At 38.7% G+C, this 22,846-nt stretch overlaps 1 protein-coding gene across 6 annotated transcripts in view; it reads left to right on the top strand.

Annotated features, from left to right (window-relative positions):
* ZFYVE28 (zinc finger FYVE-type containing 28) overlaps positions 1 to 22,846 on the top strand; it is a 294,752-nt gene that overhangs the window by 244,341 nt on the left and 27,565 nt on the right. For 4 of the 6 annotated variants that reach the window (XM_054030703.1, XM_054030705.1, XM_054030702.1 and 1 more), the window contains one exon: positions 11,432 to 11,536. The exons of 1 other annotated variant lie outside the window; for it this stretch is intronic. In XM_054030703.1, coding sequence (XP_053886678.1) covers positions 11,432 to 11,536 — 105 coding nt within the window. Of the gene's footprint in view, positions 1 to 11,431; positions 11,537 to 22,846 lie in introns of those variants that run through there. One more of the 6 variants, XR_008445193.1, reaches the window with a different exon arrangement.

The raw sequence follows: 22,846 nt of genomic DNA, 5'->3' as shown, positions 1-22,846 counted from the left end.
ACAGACTAGGGACCGAATGGCTAGGTAGCAGTTCTGCTGAAAAGGACCTAGGGGTCACAGTGGACGAGAAGCTGGATATGAGTCAACAGTGTGCTCTTGTTGCCAAGAAGGCTAACGGCATTTTGGGCTGTATAAGTAGGGGCATTGCCAGCAGATCGAGGAACGTGATCGTTCCCCTTTATTCGACATTGGTGAGGCCTCATCTGGAATACTGTGTCCAGTTTTGGTCCCCACACTACAAGAAGGATGTGGAAAAATTGGAAAGAGTCCAGCGGAGGGCAACAAAAATGATTAGGGGTCTGGAGCACATGACTTATGAGGAGAGGCTGAGAGAACTGGGATTGTTTAGTCTCCAGAAGAGAAGAATGAGGGGGGATTTGATAGCAGCCTTCAACTACCTGAAGGGGGGTTCCAAAGAGGATGGAGCTCGGCTGTTCTCAGTGGTGGCAGATGACAGAACAAGGAGCAATGGTCTCAAGTTGCAGTGGGGGAGGTCCAGGTTGGATATCAGGAAAAACTATTTCACTAGGAGGGTGGTGAAACACTGGAATGCGTTACCTAGGGAGGTGGTGGAGTCTCCTTCCTTGGAGGTTTTTAAGGCCCGGCTTGACAAAGCCCTGGCTGGGATGATTTAGCTGGGAATTGGTCCTGCTTTGAGCAGGGGGTTGGACTAGATGACCTCTTGAGGTCCCTTCCAACTCTGATATTCTATGATTCTATGATTCTATGATTAAGTTTAATATAGTTGACACAAGAGATTTAAAAGAGTTAGCTTGTTGGTGATGTACACTTAGAATGTAAAAGTAGCTGACATTACATAGATAATCTATGAATGAAATTAATAATGTTTTATGAAATAATAAGAAATTATTAAATGAAACCTAAGATATTGGATGCACATCCCAGGGAATGGAGTGGAAACTGGCCAAAAATTGTTAAAACTAATGAAAACAAGCATCAAACACACATTTGTTTTGTTGCAGAAAATAGCCAGACCCTCAAAAATTGTTCACAGGTTCAAAACTGCATCTGAACCAATACTGGTTGACTTGTCTACTTGTATCACACCATAGGAAAGCACTAATTAGGGTGACATCACCATTGTCTGACCTTTGGGCTGTATCTATTTAATATTACTTTGGGATGTATCTATTATTTATTTATTACTTTGTCTCACTGATAATTACTGTTCACTTGCTGGAAAATCACAGACACAGCACATAGTAAGCAATCCTTATTAGCCAGAATCAAGTATTCGGGTTTTTGTTTTTTTAAGATTGCCTTTTGGGTCACAGACGTGTTGCCAAAAGACAGATATGTCCTGGCTGACTAAATTGGATTCTTTTTTTTTTTTTTTTTTAAAGAAAAACATTCTAATAAAAGAGGTAGGAGGAACAGGATAGGATAGAAAATTAATACACTTCAGCGTAATAAAATAAATTTTAGATGTACATCCCAGGAATTGTTGAGGACGCAGCTATGGAAGATGTGGTATCATTGGGCTCCTTCTCCTTGTTTAGTCTGGTCAGAACAATTTTCAGGATGTGGAAAACAGAATCCTGATGGTGTGATGGCAAATCTATCAATCTAAGATACCTATATGGGCCCCATTACCATAGTATCTGAGTGCTTCACAGTCTTTTCATGTGTTCATCCTTGTGCCTCCCCTGTCATGTAGGGAAGTACTTTTATCCCCATTTTGCAGATGGGGAACTGAAGCACAAAGTATTGTCCTGGGTGGTCACACAGGAAGTCTGCTAGAGCAGGAAACTGAACTCAGGTTTCACAAGTCCTAGGCTAGTGTCCTAACCACTGGATGAGATTTAATCTTAGGTCCAAGGTGGCAACCGACATGAGAGTTATAATAGCTAATGTTCCCTGTATGTATAGGCTCACTGCCTTGCATTTTTATTATCCCCATGCATAAGCTAGTTCTCAAGTGCTCCCCAGAAATGTAATGCCCAAGAAGAGGTGGAAATTGTGTTCCATCAAAACAAATATCTACTGGTCCCATATAGACATATTTCCTTCCATCTTAACTTTGGGTTGCTAAAACAATTCTGTAACCTTATTAGAAACTTTGAAAACCCTCATTGGTTCTTTAATTTTAAATGCACTGGTCATTTTGGCTCTGATCCATAATTTCATAAACAATTTTATCTAACGTGTTCATAGGTTGAGATGAAGTTTTATCCACCTTTCACCCACTATTTTGGGTTTAGCAAGGAGTCCCACAAACCTAGCAAATTGGTGTGGCATGTCTTTTCATTACCAAGAAAAAAATGCAGTTTAAAAAAAAGCACAATTCATATAAGGCGTGGGTGGGTGATGGGAAGGATTAATGTTTTGTGTTTCCAATACTGATTACGCTAACACCTATTGTGAAATATGCCTGACCATGCATGCATCATCTGCATAGAACTGTGCTAATGAACACATGCAGCTAGCGAGCACTGGTTGACTACAGGAAACATGAGCAGGAAATGCAGGTCAATTGACCTCAGGATCCCACAGTATCCCTGGAACTCCTGAGTAGGTCTCTAAGGGTGCGCTAATGAGAACAGAAGAGAACTGTATAAAGGGGAATCTTGATTTCATGCACATTAAGTAGGTTTTATCAAACATAAGGTTACAGTGTTAATATAACAGAAATTGCAGTGAGCAAACGAAGTGTCCAAAAAAGTGAATAAAGATGTTTTCTCTATCAGTTAGTTATTGTAACATCAGGAAATTGTTTGTAAAGGCACCCATAATTATTGCAGTTCCATTGCACTGGGCCCTGTACAAACACAGAGTTTCTTGTCGTGAAGAGCTTACAATCTAAATAATCAATCAAAAAGAAATACTACGATTTCTGGTAGACATTTTCACTTTATATTGGTACAGAGAAGTGAGACACTTTTAAAAATGTGTATACATTATTTTTTCTAATAGTTAAGCCTGCCTTTGATATATTACACTCTCTTTAACTTTAATGGAATCTTTCATACAATGTATATCCTCAAACACTTTAACACTTTACAGAAATAAAAAATGAGATAACAGACAATATCTGAGTTTAAGTATGGAGAACAGTGGAGGGAAGGCAGTCTAATGTTTATAGTCATAAAAAGAGTAACAAAAATTAGTATATAAAGAAGGGAGATAGGCATAAGCAAGAGATTAATGGATCAGGTTTGAACTGAGATGGACCATTAGTAAGGCAGGAAGACACAGAAGGGCTGTTCCAGATGGCAGGAGCTGGAAAGGGAAAGATATTCCCATACTGACTAGTTTCTGAGGAGGAGGAGGAAGAGGAAATGGGGAGGAGAGTAGTAAAAGATGATACAAAGTAGGCTGAAACAAATCCATGGAGATCATTTTTTTAAAGGGGGCAGGGATCCTCAGCTGGTATAAATTGGTATCACTCCATTTATATCAATGGATCTATGCCAATTTGTACCAGCTGAGGCTCTGTGCCAAAGATTCATAGATGATTCAAAGATTCACAGGTTGTATAACCAGAAAGAACCACTGTGATCAGCTAGTCTGGCTGGGTGGTAATTCTCAGCTTCTGAATGAGAAACAAATGGAGATGTTTGTGGCTGGCAGTGATCAGGCAGTGCTTCTTGATATTTATGAGAAAACCATGAGGCTGCAACTTTCTCTTCAGATACAGGAATCTTGAAAAGCTAGGATTTGAGGAAGTCCTAGGAGAGGGAGTTGCTATAATTAAGATGTGAGAGGATGACAGCATGGATGAGAATTTCAGCAGAGGTGGAAGGAAAGTTAAGATGAACATGTCAACGTACAACTTCAAGTCCAGCAGAGAAGTCATTACAGGTGTCAAAAGGTATGTAAATGAGGTGAAGAGCTGTTTTGCCTGCCTTTAGAATTTTATGATCAGGCCATTCGTGAAACAATTCCATATGGAAGTGCAGATGGAGAAATGCATTTAACAGGTAAGTGTAATGCTGTTTTTATTTGTTGTTTTCCTCAGGGTTAATCCATTTCTTTCACCATCCGAGGGAATGGAAAAGATAAAGGAGGAAATAGCAGTCCCTTCAACAAAGAAAGAAAAGATGAGGGATGGGAAAACACGATTAAAGAGACAGGGCGGGGATATGTAAGAGGATACTGTTAAAAATTTACGTATTTTATGTATTTTTGTTAATGTGAAAACATTTGTTTAATCTGTTGTTGAATGCTTTATGGCTTGTATGACTTCCCAACATTTATTTATTTATTTCATGCTCGGTGCTCGGTGTGGTTTTTGTACTTTTGGAGTGATTTTATGTTCATATGATTGCATGTAAAGAAATACCTTACCAGTCTATTGGTTATTATGTGAAAAGTGAACTGTATTGTATGTAGGACTGAGACCACAAGTCTTCTTTTTGGAGGACCATGTGTAGAGAGCTTTTCAGATGTTGATTCTTCATCTGTTGTATAATTATAGAAGATGAAGTTGTTTGAATTGTTCATGTGTAAATCCAGGTAAAAAAATAAATGCTTTCCAATAATCATGTGGGATGATGTGTTTTATGTATCTAGACTATCACCACAAAGCTTTGGGTGCCCAGCCCTAGAATCACATACCTATCACCCCCCTTAATCTCTCTTCCTAAGTTATGGGTCTCCAGGATAAATAAGGAAACACTTGGAGAACATGGATACGGCCTTCTAATAAATGATAGACACAGACAGTATTCTTTCAAAAAAAAAGTATCCTTTTGTTAATGTAACTAATAATCTCTAATCTAAAAACCTTACTAAAATACAAATCTCTTATTGCAAGTTAAAGAATATTCAAAACTCAATTGCATACAGTTCAAATTATTCTAAATGGTTGAGCTCTGTTACAGATATCTGGTCTTCAGTGGATCGCTGACATGGGTTCTTCAATTGTACTTTACGTTTTACAGAGATAAATTACAATTCACACGCACACACACACTCTAATACTATACTATGATTAAAAATTTGCAGGCTTTCTCTGTCCTGTCGGCTTTTTGTTGCTGCTGCTGTAGCTGCCTCTCTCGATCAGCTCTCTTGCCAGTTCATCCACTTTCCACCTCTCACCTGCTTAACTTCTTTCCTTGCTTTCCCAACTCCTTGTTCACTCCTCTCTCAACCATTTTCACCATCTGCCTTTTATACTGTTCTGTCAGCTATCTGATCTTTACTGCACACGCTCACTGTCTTATCAGGTCGTTTCTGCTCATGCTCCCTGCCAAACATTATCAGCTTGAACGCATGCCAACATTACCTTACTGGGGGGGAGGGATAGCTCAGTGGTTTGAGCATTGGCCTGCTAAACCTAGGGTTGAGAGTTCAATCCTTGAGGGGGCCACCTAGGGATCTGGGGCAAAATCAGTACTTGGTCCTGCTAGAGTAGGCAGGGGGCTGGACTCGATGACCTTTCAAGGTCCCTTCCAGTTCTAGGAGATAGGATATTAATTTAATTTAATTTAATTTAATTTAATTTATTCTGGGACGCACATTCCAAATACTCACTGCCGTTGTTTACCCCAAAGCTCTGACTTGCCGACCTTATCATGTGACCTGTAGCTTCTAATGGTGGAGTGACTTTTGTTTATTAAGGGACACAAAATGGAGTCTGAGGAATTTCTCTGGTTTGAAGATGGTCTGACATTAATCTGTCAACGTGTAATGTACATTTGTCAGCCAAGAGTTTGTACCTGTTTAGCCGTATAGCAGATAATTGTTAAGTCTGAGACAGCTACAGTACCCAAAAGTCTCAGAAATTTTTTATTTGTATAAATACGGAAGAATAAAAGCAAGACTAACTCTGTCTAACCTCTGAAGTCTATTGTTGAATTTAAGTAGCTTAAATTCTAAAGCACACTGCCGAAGCATATGCATTAATTAGAATTACTAGCAGGCATAGATTTAAATGATGGAAGAGACCCCAGGGGCCAAATTTTGGCAGTCATTGGCCATTGGCACCTGACAGAAAAACCTTTGACAAGCAACGGGAGTGTGGAGCGGAATTCAGACTCTTTTTTTCTGATTCCTCTTAAACCAGTGATTTTCAACCTGTGGTCCACAGACCCATGGGGGTCTGCAGACTGATGTCTGAGGGTAAGTCTACACTACCAAGCTACATCGGCGCACCAGGTGAAGACACACTATGCCAATGGGAGAGCGCTCTCCCGTCAGCATAATTACTCCACCTCCACGAGAGGCAGAAGCTATTTCGGTGGAGAGCATCTCCCACCAGCATAGTGTGATGTGGACACTGTTTTAAGTCAATGTAACTTATGTCACTCAGGGCAGTGTCGTTTTCATATCCCTAAGCGACGTAAGTCATATTGACTTCAGCGGTAGTGTAGACCAGCTATAAGATTTTCAAAGGTGTCTGCACCTCATTTGAAATTTTTTAGGGGACTGCAAATGAAAAAAGGTTGACAACCACTGTCTTAAAGCCATGGACAGTCAGTCCTGCAAATCCCCAGTAGCCGGAGTGTTAGAATGTTTTATTAAGTCTATAGGCTTTATGCCTGCATATGCCCCTGGACTCAGTAATGGTCCGTACTACAGCCACATTTATGGATTATTTCTGCCTTTGCTAAAAAGATAGAATCATTACTATCTCTGGATACTTTGTGTGCAAGGTCTGCTGCTGGCCAGAACACAGAATCACCTTAGAGTCTAAGTTACATGGGTACAAAATGCCATGATTTTATGCAAGGAAAGCATTGTAAATAGGAGGGGGAAATTATACTTGTAAAATACCTACATTTTTTGCACCATACTAATATATACATTGTTCAGACAATCTAAGAGACTGTCCTCTCTATTCTGACAACTTGTCTCTTCTTTCTCCCATCCCCATAGAGAGGATAAGTGCAACTTTTAAGTAAAAATACACCACTGGACTTTGGTCAAGGTGTAGCTCACAACACATTTGAACTTGGATTTCAAATATGGGCAAAAAGGTATCCCATTTTTTCTCCCAATAAAAGAAAACTGGTGAAGTAATATTGTCTTCAGTGCATAGAAATCTGGGAGGTGGGGGCGGGGGCGTGAGGAGGATCTGAGAAATAATCATAGCATAGTGTGGTCATTCTGGTGCTTTTCATGCTACAAGGGCTACTACTTTCATATCTGCTAATATTACTGAATAATCTCAGGTGATGGGTCAGCTCGTTTACTTTGACTCCACATACCAGAAGTGAGGGACATTTAAGTGGCCAGCAGACGATCACTAAAAGCTAGCAATTGCTTCATGCAAAATGTGTCTTGATTGTGAGCTACCGTTTTTTAGTTGTTTTGTGTTTTTAATGATTTCCCAGTAATACTTCGAGATTAATCACCAGGCTTGTTTACCACTCATTTCCAGATACATAACTTGCAAACCATTTATGTTCACTCTTTATAGTCTTGTTTTCCAACTTGTAACACACACTAAACAAAAGAACATAACACTAATAACTGATTCAGTGTGCCAACTTAGCAATTTTTATCATGAGTCTCATGATATTTGTTGTTTTTTCATAAAGCTTTAGCTCATTGAGTTCTGTGATTACTCAAGACTTTCAACTTGCTTTTTTTTTTTAAAAGATAGTTTCTAGCCTCTTTAGTAGTGGAGAAAAGTTGGAAAACATGAATCCTAAGGGCTCAAAACCCAGAAGGCAAATATGAATAATAGGGCTGTCAAATTATTTAAAAAAGTTAATTGATTATTTGTATGATTAAAAAAATTAATCTTAATTGTGCAGTTAATCACGCTGTTAAACAATAATAGAATACCATTTCCTTAAATATTTTTGGATGCTTTCTACATTTTCAAATATATTGATTTCAATTACAACACAGGATACAGAGTGTAAAGTGCTCACTTTATATTTATTTTTGATTACAAATATTTGCACTGTAAAAAACAAAAGAAATATTTTTCAATTCACCTAATAAAAGTACTGTAGTGCAAGCTCTTTATTGTGAAAGTTGAACTTACGAATGTAGAACCATTTACAAAAAAAAACTGCATTCAAAAATAAAATAATGTAAAACTTTAGAGGCTTCAAGTCCACTCACTCCTACTTCAGCCAATCTCTCAGACAAACAAGTTTGGTTACAATTTGCAGGAGATAATTCTGCCTGCTTCTTGTTTACAATGTCACCTGAAAGTGAGAACAGGCATTTGCACGGCACTGTTGTAGCCAGCGTCGCAAGATATTTCCATGCCAGATGCGCTAAATATTCATATGTTCCTTCATGCTTCAACCATCATTCCAGAAGACATGCATCCATGCTGATAACAGGTTCTGCTTGATAACCATCCAAAGCAGTGCAGATCGATGCATGTTCATTTTCATCATCTGAGTCAGAAGCCACCAGCAGAAGGTTAATTTTCTTTTTTGGTGGTTCAGGTTCTGAAGTTTCCGCATTGGAGTGTTGCTCTTTTAAGACTTCTGAAAGCATGCTCCACACCTCGTCCCCCTAAGATTTAGGAAGGCACTTCAGATTCTTAAAACCTTGGGTCAAGTGTTGTAGCTATCTTTAGAAATCTCTCATTGGTACCTTCTTTGCGTTTTGTCAAATGTGCTGTGAAAGTATTCTTAAAACAAATGTGCTGGGTCATCATCCAAGATGGCTATAACATGAAATATATGGCAGAATGAGGGTAAAACAGATCAGGAGACATACAATTCTCCCCCAAGGGGTTCAGTCACAAATTTAATTAACGCCGTATTTTTTTAACGAGCATCATCAGCGTGGAAGCATGTCCTCTGGAATGGTGGTGAAAGTAGGAAGGGGCATACGAAGGTTTAGCATATCTGGCAGGTAAATACCTTGCAATGCCGGCTACAAAAGTGCCATGCAAATGCCTGTTCTCATTTTGAGACATTGTGAATAAGAAGCAGGCAGCAGTATCTCCCATAAATGTAAACAAACTTGTTTGTCTTAGCAATTGGCTGAACAAGAAGTAGGACTGAGGGGTTTGTAGGCTCTAAAGTTTTACATTGTTTTGTTTTAGAGTGAAGTTATGTGACCAAAAAAAATCTACATTTGTAAGTTACACTTTCACGATAAAGTACTACAGTATTTGTATGAGGTGAACTGAAAAATTCTATTTCTTTAATCATTTTTACAGTGGAAATATTTGTAATCAAAATAGTAATATTATGTGAGCACTGTACACTTTGTATTCTGTGTTGTAATAGAAATTAATATATTTGAAAATATAGAAAAACATCCACAAATATTTAATAAATTCCAATTGGTATTCTATTGTTTAACAGTGCGATTAATCACGATTAATTTTTGAGTTAATCGTGTGTTAACTGTGATTAGTTGACAGCCCTAATAAATAATCTAGAATGCATTGTTTTTTAAAAATCTCCTGGCTCTTTAGTCAGTTTTAAGATTTTTGAGGTCTCACTCCTGATGTTTACAATGTGTGAAATACTAAATTAAGCAAAGATAGATAAAATATTTCTGCATTGCAGGGAACTGAGAAATAATCACTGGGTTTCTTCATGCAGGATTTAACAGAAAAGTAAATAAGGAAAGCAGGACTTGGTCCCTTCTTAAAGAAAGTATTACCAGCTGGAGGAAGTTTCAGGGGCAAAATGGAAACAGAAAAATTATAAAAGAAGCAACTGCTAATAGTTTTCTGTATTCTATAATAGTGTTACTGCTACTGAAGATATTTGAGTTTGAGCAGTAGCGTTCATCTTGACAAGTCAGTTTCTCCTGCGTGATCATACTGTGGACTCTTGTATTTTTTTTTACATCATTTTGCTGTCATAGAACTGGTTATGATGCCATATATTAGCAGTATAACCACATTTCAGGATTAGGAAGGTGAAGATGAGCTGTGAGAGCAAATCTTTGTTTAAATGCAAATGTCTCTTCAGAGTGAGCAGAATTGGCAAGGGAAATTACTTAAAAAAATGAAAGTTAAATGGATTTTTGTTGAAGTCTGATAAATTATTTTCCCAGTGTGTCCGTCCTTCTTTCAACTAAAATATAATATACTCGGGGATTTATTTTTAAATTGGTAATCAGAAATAAGGAACATGAAGGGGTACATTTTGAAAGCGATGTGTGGGAGGTATGCAAACAAATCTTATTGTTTCTTAATGGGATTAGATTATGTACCTTTTATATACTGCTTTGAAAAATTCCCCTTAAGTGTTCTTCTGGACACTTGCCTGCAAATCTAGCTGTGGTTTAAATATGACAGGAGTAGAGAATCTCGATTACAACTGGCTTGAATGTATGCCCCATACATACATGCCAGTCAAAATGCATGAGAATTTCATTTATTGTCAGGTAGAGGGAAAAAAACAATTAATTCAAATTAACCAATTACATTTCTTCAAACTAAATATATTTCTGAGACAGACATATCTCTCTCTACTTTGGATGTCGAAAGATTTTCATTGTCAGAACCCTTTAGTTCAAAGGGCTTTAAAGAATTTTTTTGTAATGCCTAGAACCAATACTACTGTGATACATTTGCTCAGGAGTACATTTTTCTTTATCTACTGTAAATTAATTTCCTTCAGTACGTGGAACTACCAATAGCAGAGGGACAATTTGTCACTGAGATATAGACACTGTTCTGCTGCACCTTATTAATTTGCAAATGAGTACTACCTGAAATTATTTTTAATTCTAATTTTGAAATTGGCTACAATTCAAATACAGTGTCCCTTTAAAGATCATATAATATTTACAAGCTGTTTCATTGTCGGGTGTATTCAGTTATTTTAAATAGTTCATGTTTTGCTCATTAGCCAGTAGATTTATAAAGTAGCCATGGTTTGTCATGTGGCCATTCCTTTCCATAGGAACATCAATCAGGTTTTAGATAAAATTTTGAGGGCCATGCAGTCCTGTGCTGACTGAGCGAATAATGGATTTGTTAAATCATATAGTATAGCAACAGGACAGGAAGCGAGAAGCAACTCTTCATTTATCACATTGACTTTCCCTTCCCATTCTCCTTCCTTCCTTCCAACAGCTTGGAAACTGTTAGCTGAAACTTGTCTTGGCATTTTAAAAGTTCCTTGGGCTTATTTCTTTGGTTATATTGGTATGAAACATACAATGGTTTTCGGGATGCCTGGTCATGGAGCATCTTCATTCTAAAATGTAGGCCAATATTTACAACATGTAGACACATTTGCACAGAGGCTTTAAAATAACTTTTATTTTTTCCCCAGTTTTCTTAACTGCATATTATAAATTAAATTGATGATTTTCACAGAGAGCATGCCCACTGGTCCTGCCAGTTGATCTGCGCTTTTTGTACTAATCTAAAATATGTTCAAATATATACCTGGGCTCCCAGAGAGTAAATGAGTGTTACTGTCGCTGTACTTTTCTTTTTTTGTATGATCATTTGCGATCCATTGCTCTATTCTCATTTTTGTTCTTTTCAGCAGTTCATTTTGTTTCCATATGCTTTTTTCAGTTCTCAGGATGGCTTACGTGATTCCCCCCTCAGCTCCATCTCCAGCAGTGACTATGACAGTGTTTCTGTCACTACATGTAGTCTCTCCAGCATATACGCTCTGAGGTAATAATAATCTCACTTCACAGTCACATTTGACTAATTGTATTGAGTGATGGTTGATGAAAAATTTTCATTGAATTAACACTAAAGTGACAGCAGCACTTCAGATAATTCTTTCTTTCAGCACACAGGCACGTTTATTTGTGAAGCTCATTTTGTATGCTAATAAAGTCATTGTGAGAGTCTTACTGTTTGTGGAGCATTGTCATGAGGTACACAACAATGAATTGTACAATATTTGGGATCATCATCTGATCTCATTTTTGATTATGTTCAAAGAGGTACTTTTTAGGTACATTCCTAAAGAGGTACTTAAGATAACTAGCTTTTAAAATACATTTTAGACAGAGAGTTTTATACACCTGATACAATAGGCTTCATTGCAGAAAGAGATTATTATTGAAAAACAGTGAATGACTATACATTACTAGGTCTTGTCTCTCCAGATGGCATGGTTCTGCCATCTGTTTTCTGCTTCCCTGGGATCTAATAGTAAAATCAGAGGAATGTCACAACTAAGAATAGTTTCTTTAGTTTTGCTATTATTTTGTAGCCCAAAAATTTGTTAAGAATGCTGGCCTGTGTTCTCATCAGCTAAGCGTATGTGAGGGAGACGAATCTTTGTAATTGATTTTGCTAAGAGAATTAGAAAGGATCATGAGTAAGGCTATGTTTTAGTCACAGGTATTTTTAGTATGTCATGCACAGGTCACAGGCAGTAAACAAAAATTCATGGCCCATGACCTCTCCATGACTTGTATTATATACCCCTGACTAAATCTTGTGGGGATATGGCCCAGGGAGTGCCGCAGGTGCTCGTGTGGGAGGTGCCGTGGGTGCTCGGGGTCTGGGGGGGTCTGGGAGGGTTGCCATGGGTCCTTCGGGGGGGGGGTGGTCTGGAACCCCTGCTAGTGCTGGAGGGTGCAGGCAGCGGTGGGTGGCCCGGGACCACTGCTGCAGGGGGGTGGGGGGGATGGCTGGCAAGCTCCCTGCCTGGCTCCCTGGAAGCGGCAACATGTCCCTCCCTCAGCCCCAAGGCCGGCTCCAGGCACCAGCCGAGCAAGCTGGTGCTTGGGGCAGCAGCTTGTAGGAGGCTGCATTCCGCCCAATCCTAGGGCGGCACAGCCACTTTTTTCTGTTGTTGTTGTTTGTTGTTATTGTTCCGCTCTGGCCGCCCTGTAGGGGGCGGCAGCGCGGAGGACCGGAGCGCCCTGCAGCAAGCCCAGCAGGGCAGCCCGCATCCTTCCCTCCCAACCGACCGGAGCGGCGCAGAGCCCTCCTGGCAGGGGGCACGGCGGGAGGGGCTTCGTGGCAGCGCCCCGCTGAAGCCCTGGCCGCCCCCCTTTTCTCTCTCCCCGCTCCCTCCCCCTCCCCCCGGGGCACATCTGCAGGGAGGCACCCTGGCCGCGCCACAGGTTTTTCCTTTGCTGTTCTGGCCGCCGCAGGTTTTTTTGTTTTTGTTTTTTGCTTGGGGCGGCCAGAAAGCCAGAGCCGGCCCTGCTCAGCCCCTAGTTCCACGCACTGGACCCCCTCCACGCGCCGGCTCCGCAGCTGACATTTGGCTGGAGCTGCGGGGGCGATGCCTGTGGACGGAGGTAGCGCATGGAACTAGGAGCTGAGGAGGGAGGGACATGTTGCCCCTTCCAGGGACCCCTCCCCTAAGGTAAGTGCCGCCCAGAGTCCTCACACCCTCCCATGCCCCAATCCCCGGCCCTGATCCTCCTCCCACACCCAAACTCCTGCTGCTGCTGGAAGGCAGGGGAGGGAGCAGTGGTCCACAACTACCCCAGCAGCAGGTGGTGTGGCTGGCCAAGGAGTTGCTCGAACTGCTCAGGCGGCCCCCAGGCCAGCCGCACTGGCCGCTGCAGAAGTCATGGAGATCCCAGAAAGTCAGAGAATCCATGACTTCCATGACCTCCATGACAAACTCGCAGCCTTAATTATGAGGGAATACATTTTAGGGCATTATTATTATTAAAACAGAAATAAAGGTTCTTTTGCTTTTTCAGTATTTTCATAGAAATGACGTTGCCTTTTTTAACAGTACATTCGGAGAGATACTGAAATTTTAGTCAAGATGTTTCTGGTGTTTCTAGATCTGTGATAATTCTCTGCTTTTCTTCTTTTGTTCTTCTTCTTTGCCTCTTTATCTTTCAACTGTTTATATGTATTCAATGCTTCTTGATCTTAGTGTAGGATCAGGAATTCAAGAGTTTATAGAGAAGTTTGGGGAAGCAGGAATGGGGGAAAAGATGGTCTTTCTCTAAAAATGTCAGAAGAAAAGTACCATATCAAAATAATAATTTGTTTGAGTGCCTCCATCATAAGATTGCAGTTAGAGTGAATTCTGTACTTCCAAATGCCAAATAATAGCATTCTAGGGAGACATCTAGTTTTCCTGATGGGTTATGCTATTCCTGCTCTCTATCGTCCCACCTTTTCTGTTTGCATGTTGCACTAATTTTTATCAGCAATCATAAAAAAAGTTGTTTTCCTCTTAGCTTATTAAATTTTTGGTCTTGTAAGTTGATCCCACACATGTCTGTCTGAAATGTCAATTGTACAAAACCTTCCTTGAGCTTTTTTAATCTTTGATTTTTTTCTAGGTAAACACGTTACTCCTAAATTATTCTAAGCATCCCATCCTTCCTTTGCCTTAGTTTGCATTTTTTAGGGCTTGTATACAGGCGGATGCTCAGGAAAATTAACTAAAAGGTCTGAATTAAAAGTAAATTAATTAAACTGCATTAAACCCCTAAGTGGACGCTCTCATTCAGAATTAAAGTGGCCTTAATTCAGGTTAGTTTAATTCAAAGTGCATAGCACAAGGGGCAGACATACCAGTCCAGTACATTTTCCAGAATCTATACAAATGTTACCCAAGGAATTTGGGTTTATAGTAAAGTGAATTAAACTAAACTGAATTGAGGCCACTTTAATTCTGAACGAGAGCATCTATACAGGGGTTTAATGCAGTTTAACTAATCCACTTTAAATGTACACCTTTAGTTAATACAGATTAATTTTTCTGAGTGTCCACATGTAGACAAGACTTTAGTTTTTTGGTGAGGGGAATTAAATGTAAAATGGTCTTACTGTATCTGTCCTTTCTATTTCTTTGATTAACGTGTTTATCTTTGCTTGGTAAAACCACTCTTTGTAGCTTTCCATTTTTGAAGTATTTCCACTTACCAATATTCTTTGAATAAAGAAAATTTTGGTCACTGGGTAACTGTAGATTATTTTTTTCCCCTTTCCCTGCTCTCATTTCTGAAAAGACTGTTTAGAATTTATAAAGGCAGCTGTTAACAAAACTCTGCATGTAAAGCTTTAGATTCTAGGGTCAGGAAAGTAAAGATCTCAACTAGTGTAGCTGAGGGAGGAGGAAGGGATTTGTGTGTAAAGAGAAAATCAGAATATGCAACAGTTCTGTTTTTCATCCTAAATTGTTAACATTCCTGCCGGAAGGTGTTTGATTATAGATAGTCTGTGCATGTTTTAAGCTCTGTGAGGCTGGGTATTTGATATGGAACTCTTATTCAGAAGCTGTTGGTTTAATAGTTATATATAATACATAATAGTAAAATACAGTAGTTCTCAAACTTTTTACTAAGGTGACCCACCAACTGCATTTGGTCTTGTTTGGAAACCACCATTGTATTATATGCACCCTCCCCCGCAGCACAGCAACCCTAATCCTGACCCGGTACAGAGGGTAGTTCTCGGGGTGTGGGTGAGGGTTGGGTTTGGAGAGTGAGCCTACCCCTCACTCGCCCCACAGCAGTGGCTCCAGTCAACCCTGATAGGCAAAACCTGCATGGCACTGTGACCCTGTGCACCAGGTTGTAACACCCAGAGCAGGGAGCCAGTCTCACGAGCAGGATGAGTGCAAGGTGGGCTTGCTTTCTAAATCCCTTCATCCCTCCCCAAGGGCCAGGAGAAGGGTATGTTTGCTTAGGACCCTGTGACCCATCTAGAACCTTTTCTCAGCCCCCTGTTTGGGAAGAACTGCTATAATACACTGTATTATAATGGTTTACCTCTACTACTTTATTACCATATCTTCTGACCACTCCCTGTGGAGTGGTACAGACAAAAGAGATCATAGTTCATCAGCTCTGCCAGCTTTTGCTTATGATCTTAGACCACAAGACATTTGTGACTGTAACAGATGTTTGTGGTTTTTCACCAGCAGGAATCTCTTGATGTGTTTCATGACTCCCCTGGGTTTTAATGCCAGTTTTCACAAACTTGTAGTGGAGCCCCAGGAGAGACAAATAAAACCTCCAAAGGGCACTGCATTTTCTAATCTACTGTATGTCACCTAGAAAATTCCACAATTTGTTTGCAGGCAGGTTACATTTTTCACATGTCTACTGTGTCTTCAGTGCCCTGAGTGAGTGAGATAGAATTGTTGCCAAAGGAGATACTGAGATGTGTTATATGAGCTTATAACTATTTTAGCAAAGTTATAACATGAGGGTAAAACTTCAGCTTGTAGGATTTTTGTTCTTTTATTTTTTAATGTTAGATTTCATATTGAAGAGATACGGGGCTTAAAATGCCCAGTATGGTAGAAATAGAATAATCACCCCTACATGTATTTTTTCTTTTCTATGTAATCTAAATAAAATAGTCAAAACAAATATACAAGAATCTTAAACAAGGGCAAAGGTTTTGTTGTGGTTTTTTTTTTTTTTACAAACCCAGCACTAAGGCAATGAGCATTTATTCATGGCTACAACAAAAGCAATAGAAAACAGGAACTTGGGTGCCAACCCTGGGTTCCCCTCCCAGCATGATCTCTTCAAGGGGACCAGTACCCCAGGAATTGCCTGTGAGCTCTGCAGAAAAAAATCCCCTCTCAGTCAGATCAGTCCCTGGAAGACTTCTCATTGAACTTCTCCTTTAACTTCTTCACGGGCATGCATCTGTTCATTACATCATAGGTGTGTGTGTGCATCCTGGTGCCAGAGAGTTTTCCCTAGAAGTACCAGTAGGGGTGTCCCAGCCCATTTCCACACTCCTTGTGCTTTGAAGCGGGGGTATACAGGGCAGAACTGCCCCACGTTCAGCTCCTTCTCACTGCCCGTGGTTGGAGCATTTGTATTTCCTGTGTACAGTAAACGTATCTACTCATCTATACCTAGTGGTACTCTTTTTCACCGTTTGACACTAAAAAAATCTTAATTTTGTTTATTTTTTATTTTGTTACAAATTGTAATTCTTAGTTATTTTTTTCCAGTCACGAGGGCCTCACCTTTGATTTTTTTCAGTTCACCCTTTAATAATTTAGTAATTTAGAACATAAGAATGGCTAAACTGGGTCAGACTGGTGGTCCGTATAGCCCAGGATACCTCTCTTCCAACAGTGGCCAGGGCCAGATGCTTCAGAGGGAATGAAAAGAACAGGGCAATTATTGAGTGATCCGTCCCCCGTCAACCACTCCCAGCTTTTGGCAGTGAATTTTACTCTATTTATCATTTTTAAGAAATAAAAACATTGTTGAGTGCCAATTGGCATTTCCTGTGCTATTAATAGCACATAAATTATTAGATTCAAGAAAACCATTTTTATAGTGCAAATTGCTTTTTTTTTTTTTTTTTTTTTTCAAAAAAACTTAAAATAGCACGTTGTTTGGGGATTTTAAGATTATACATAATTAAATTGCTACAATAATTGCAACCTTTGCAGAGTCCTTGGCAATGGGAAGACGTCATGTAAAATCACTAATTAAGTTTAAAAAAGAGAGAATTTCTTCCCACTCTTAGAACTGCATGAAAAATGGAGAGATGGCTTCTTTTTGTTATTAAAAATTTAGGGCACTTTTAAATACATTAATCAGCTTTTTGCGATGCTGACTCTTATGACTAGATACATTAGGGCTCTGGGAAATTTTGCAACTGATTTCAGCAGGTTGTTGTTTTCTATTTATTTAATTTTTTTAGGAGAACTGATTTTTGGGAGTAGGGGGATGTGAAAACTTTATGCTAATGAATTTCTCTAGCCCCTATAGTTCCTTCAAGTGGGAAAAAGTATTCTACATTTCTGCATCTCAGTCTCTATTTCTGTCTGTGTCACACACTTATGACTGGATAGCTTCTTTTGGAGTCAACTATTATATTACTATTTATTATGCTGGCCCATGTAGCTCCATGTGTTAATATGAAATGCAATCTTCTCTTTAAGAGTGTGAGTATGAGAGTGAGGGTTCAAAATCCAAATCAAAACCCGTACATTCACATCCCCAACAGACTCCTGGGCTGATGCTCTCAACACAGTACTATACACTATTACCTCTTCCTCTCCCTCCCCTCCCCCCACACCCCTCCAGATGCTTTCAATAATTGGATTTTTAAATTCTTCAAGTTAAGGATTGTTTTATTGCAGTTTAGATTTATTCCATTCTGCAGTATCTTTTCCCAAAGTGACTGTATATTTCTGAGAGCCTTGGGTGCATATTTGACCGAGTGAGAAATTGTTGGAAGATAGTGTTGTCACAATGGAAACAGAAAACTCTGAAAGTAAATTCAGATGGTTGGTTTTACATTCTCAGCTAATTTTTTTTCCAAATAGCCAATATCTTTATTTTGCCAATTTTTTCATATTTTCATTTGAATTTCAGGAAAATTTTGAACAAAATACTAAATATGGTACCCAACAAGTCTCTATTGACATAAAAACTCTGGTAGAAACCAACACTGATATCTTGTAATTTTTTAGAAAGTTATTTCTTCACCCATTGTCTTTCTATAGGTCAGGAATTTTCATTTAAATATTTGTACAATGCCTCACACATTGGCGCCCTGACCTGGTTGGGGCCATTAGGTGCTAATGCAATATAAACGTTATATGAGAATAATAACTTATAGAAGAGACGTTATATAAAAAGACAATGGGTGGGATTTCCAGAAAGCACCAAATGAATTTCAATGGGACTCGTAATCCTATATTATGTAGGCACTTTTGAAAATCCCATTCAAAGTCAAAAATATAATGGACCCTTATGACAAAAAAATTAGTTTAGGTATAAAAAGAAAATTATTATAAGAGACAAACTTAGATCTCTAAGGTGGGAGAAAAGAATGCATGAAAGAATATATAATTTGACAAATGGTATGTAGGTGTGTAATTAGGACTGTGTCATAATGCATATGCATGAGGGAGCCAAATATATACAACCTTAAATTCAGAATTTCCTGATATTTCAGTTTTTAACCATGGAACTTCAGGGATTGTTAACATAGGGCCAGTGCCTCAGCTAATGTAAATTGGCGTAACTTCGTGGAAGTGAAAGGAGCTACATTGATTTATACCAGCTGAAAATCTGACCCGAAGTCTCTTTCTGTGGAATATTGATTAGAACTAAAGAACAGACTGATATCACTTTCCAATTTCCAGTATGACATACAGCAATGTTAATATTATTCCTTGAACCTGAAGGTGTATGTAATTATGGAAAACATTTTTTCAAAATTTTCTACAGTGTGCTTTATCTCATTTCAGCGTCTCTGAAATGTTACTGTGTGTGTGTGTGTGTGTGTGTGTGTGTGTGTGTGTGTGTGTGTGTGAATTCAGACAGTATAACTTAACTTCAACATGTATCATCTCTTGGTTTGCAGTGAGACAAATTTCTGCTTCAAAATAAGCTAAACTTCACATCAAAATAGTATCTTTTTAAGGAACAAATTTTTGAAAGCTAAAGTAATTTTGAATTTACAACAAAAGCGGAACTTTTCACATTTCAGATTTTGCTGTGAAATGTCACATTGCTTCTTAGGACCAATACTCATAGAGCTTCATAGCGTTTCCCAGAACAACCAATAGAAGTGTCCAGATTACAAGTAATTTAAGACTATTCATATGGTAAGAATAATCACTACTTCTTCTTAGCATATGCACAACATGCCTCAGGTGGCACATGACCAGGATTCATCCCTGACTTTGGTTTGCTGGTTGGACCATTAGCTTGCCTGGCCCCTGCCGGTTACTAACGGGGAGTACGACGTGAACGCCAATCCGTGCCTCCCAGAATAATCACTCAGTTCAATATGATATTTGTATTATTGCTGTGGAGCCTCCAAGGCCTTAGCCATATTGATTTTATGTCTAAGAGCAACCTGTCTTGCTGGAATTGAAGCCCATTTGATTTAGATTTATTAAACTAACAGTGACAATGTGCTGAAATCTCTACATGAAATGTAGAGTCTTAATTAAAGACATTGCCTGAAACCAGAACATCAGAGGGGCACTTTCTTACTTTTCAGAACTGAGGAATTATTGAACTGTACATAGTAGGATATCAGCTGCCCCCTGCTATGAATAATCAACTGCTTCTCTTAATCTCCTTTTAAGAGAACTAATTGTTCTTGTGTAATATAAATGTAAAGCTTATATAACTCTCTGCTGAAATCCAGCATCACACTGGGAGCTTGTGTTTAGCTGGTTATCCACCATCCCCAAATCTTTTTCCCAGGATAGAATACCCCAGCCTGTAAATATGACCTACATTCTTTGTTCCTAGATGGGTATGTGTTAAAATACATATTGTTTGCTTGCATCCAGTTTACCAAGCAATCCAGATCACTCTGTATCAGTGATTTGTCCTCTTCATTTACCACTCCACCAATTTTTATGTCGTCTGCAAACTTTGTCAGTAATGATTTTATGTTTTCTTCTAGGTCATTGATAAAACATTAAATAGCATAGGGCAAAGAACTTATTTCTGTAGGGACCCCATGAGAAACGCACTTGCTCAATGATTCTCCATTTATAATTACTTTTGGAGACCTATCAGTTAACCAGCTTATAATCCATTTAGTGTGTGCCATGTGAATTTTATATTGTTCTAATGTTTTTAATCAAAATAGATTCAGGGTTTGTGTGATACACATTTAACAAGAGAAACTCATTGTCCTTTCTGTTTTTCTCTTGATATTTATTAAATTATTTTCTTTTGAAAATTTATTAACAGAGGTACTAGGTTTCCCCTCAACTGAGACTCTGAATAAATGAGGACATACCTCTCTAATTACTTCAGAACATAGTATCTATTTGCTATAAGTGCAAATAACAGCCTCTTCTTACAAGTGCCTGCACTGAACCATCCCATATCAAGGCCAATCTGATAACATTTAAAAAAAATGCCTTCTACACATCTGCTATCAATTGGTAAAGATCATTTTTAATCAGTTATGTGCTATTGTGGTGTTATATGCAAAGCTATTATGAAATCATATAAGGAAGGTGTTCCCACTAGATTTCTAAAACCTACCTGATCATGTATTGAAATTATGGTGAAGACATAGCTGTCCAATATTTTAACCCTCTGCAGTATTCAAGTGAATTTACTATAAGATCATTTTAAAACCTACAAAGTCTCAGATACCTGTTTTGACATAGCCACTCCTGTTTGCTGTACCACTGCTATAAGAAAAGTTGTATCTCTAATTGCCAATTGATCATTTTCTTTTCCCCTACTATATCTTTAATTTTCAAAGCATCTCTATATACTGTTCCCTATACTATTATTAAAGTAAAATGTTTTAAAATAAAATATGACCCGTCAGTCCTTTATTTCAATAAATTATTTTATTTGCATCAATTTTTCTTTATATTTAGGGAGCTGCTGCATAAATATGACTTGATCATCCTGATAAAGGCAAACTCTGCCAATCTAACCCAGAAATGATTGTTAACACCATATTTGATATTATTCTGGAAAGTCCATTCTTCTTTGAACAGTGACACAAGGAATCCTGAGCGCTAAATACTTCATCTTCCTGTAAATAATTATATATAGTTTATATCTATCCTAATTATCTAAAACCTTTCATCCCAGAATTCCAAAGCACTTTTCACATTTTGTAGTAAGAAATCTCCACCCACCACAGAAGTTCATCCAGCTACATAGTAGAGCGTGACAGATGTTAACACACACTATAGAGCTGTTACTAATCTGGAATAGGAAGTGAATAAAATTGAATCCGTTTGAAATGCCTCGATGTAACGCTGTCCTCGGGAGCCAAAAAATCTTACCGCGTTATAAGTGACACCACATTATATCGAACTTGCTTTGATCCACCGGAGTGCACAGCCCCGCCCCCCCCCCCCCCCCCCCCAGAGCACTGCTTTACCACGTTATATCCGAATTCATGTTATATCGGGGTAGAGGTGTAGTAGGAGGAATTTATGTAGGTAAAACATGATTACCCAGATAAGGATCTGACCGGGACATTGGGTTGAACACCTCTTTCTCTTGGAAAACTGAAGTGACTGAATATATTATGTTCTGAAAGGTCCCTCACAGAGCTCTGTGCCCACTTAACCGCATGCTCTGGAGTCTGGAACACTCCCTCAGTAGTGATTCAGAAGGGAAAGAGTCCTCTGTTGAATGGCCAGACCCACTTTCTGCTGCACCTGTGCTTTCCATAAAGGTTCCCATACAGGCCTAACACAGCTTAGCTTGAGAGATCCAATGAAATCACAATGTTTATTTTGCAAATATATTGCAAATACTTCATTTATTCATATATATATATATATATATATATAGGGGGAAAAAAACTTTCCTTTTGCCATGTTGGTTAGGACCAGATAGGAAACTCACACTGGGGAGAAATTATACAAGTTGTCCTCTTGGAGTCAATGGGACTAATTGTCTACTCTCCATCGCAAGAAAGGGATTCAATATCTGGCCCTTTGCAGTTTGTTTTTGCAAACAGTTTACTCCCTCTCAAACCACTCACTCATCTTGTTTGGCCCTATGCTAAATCATTGCCTTTAATCGGTGATATCTGAAACCTCTCCATGTCAACAGATATCACAAATATTATAATTTCACCCCTGAGAAACATGGAGAAGTTGGTTGTGAGAGAGAAATTTGATTATCTTCACTAATCCTAGGCAAAAAAGATTTGTTAAGGTGAAATTAAGTTTGAACATAAAAACTTCTTACAAAACCATTGTAATTATAAACATTAAACAGGAAGGTTAAGATTAAGATTAAACTTGCCAGAAACCCAAATATTTGAAAGTATGGAAAATCACAGTTAAAGTACCTAAACTACCTTAATTCTGTATTCTCAGTGATCCCAACCACCCATCTTTTCATCTGTGTTCCTTTTATAGTTAACCAGTAAGGTGTGTCATTTTCAGATCAAAGACTTTTAGCAAGGCTTTCAGAATTTCACAACCTAATGTCTACGATATTACATTTTTGAGCACTCACTGCGCTTGTACAGCTCATAAGGGGAATATTAAAACTGTGCCCCACAAATAATTGGTTTGAAATCATCTCAATAAATACATTA

This window comes from Malaclemys terrapin, chromosome 5 (assembly GCF_027887155.1).
Source record: "Malaclemys terrapin pileata isolate rMalTer1 chromosome 5, rMalTer1.hap1, whole genome shotgun sequence".
In the NCBI taxonomy this organism is placed as follows: Eukaryota; Metazoa; Chordata; order Testudines; family Emydidae; genus Malaclemys; species Malaclemys terrapin.
This window is presented reverse-complemented; position numbering and strand designations above follow the sequence as displayed.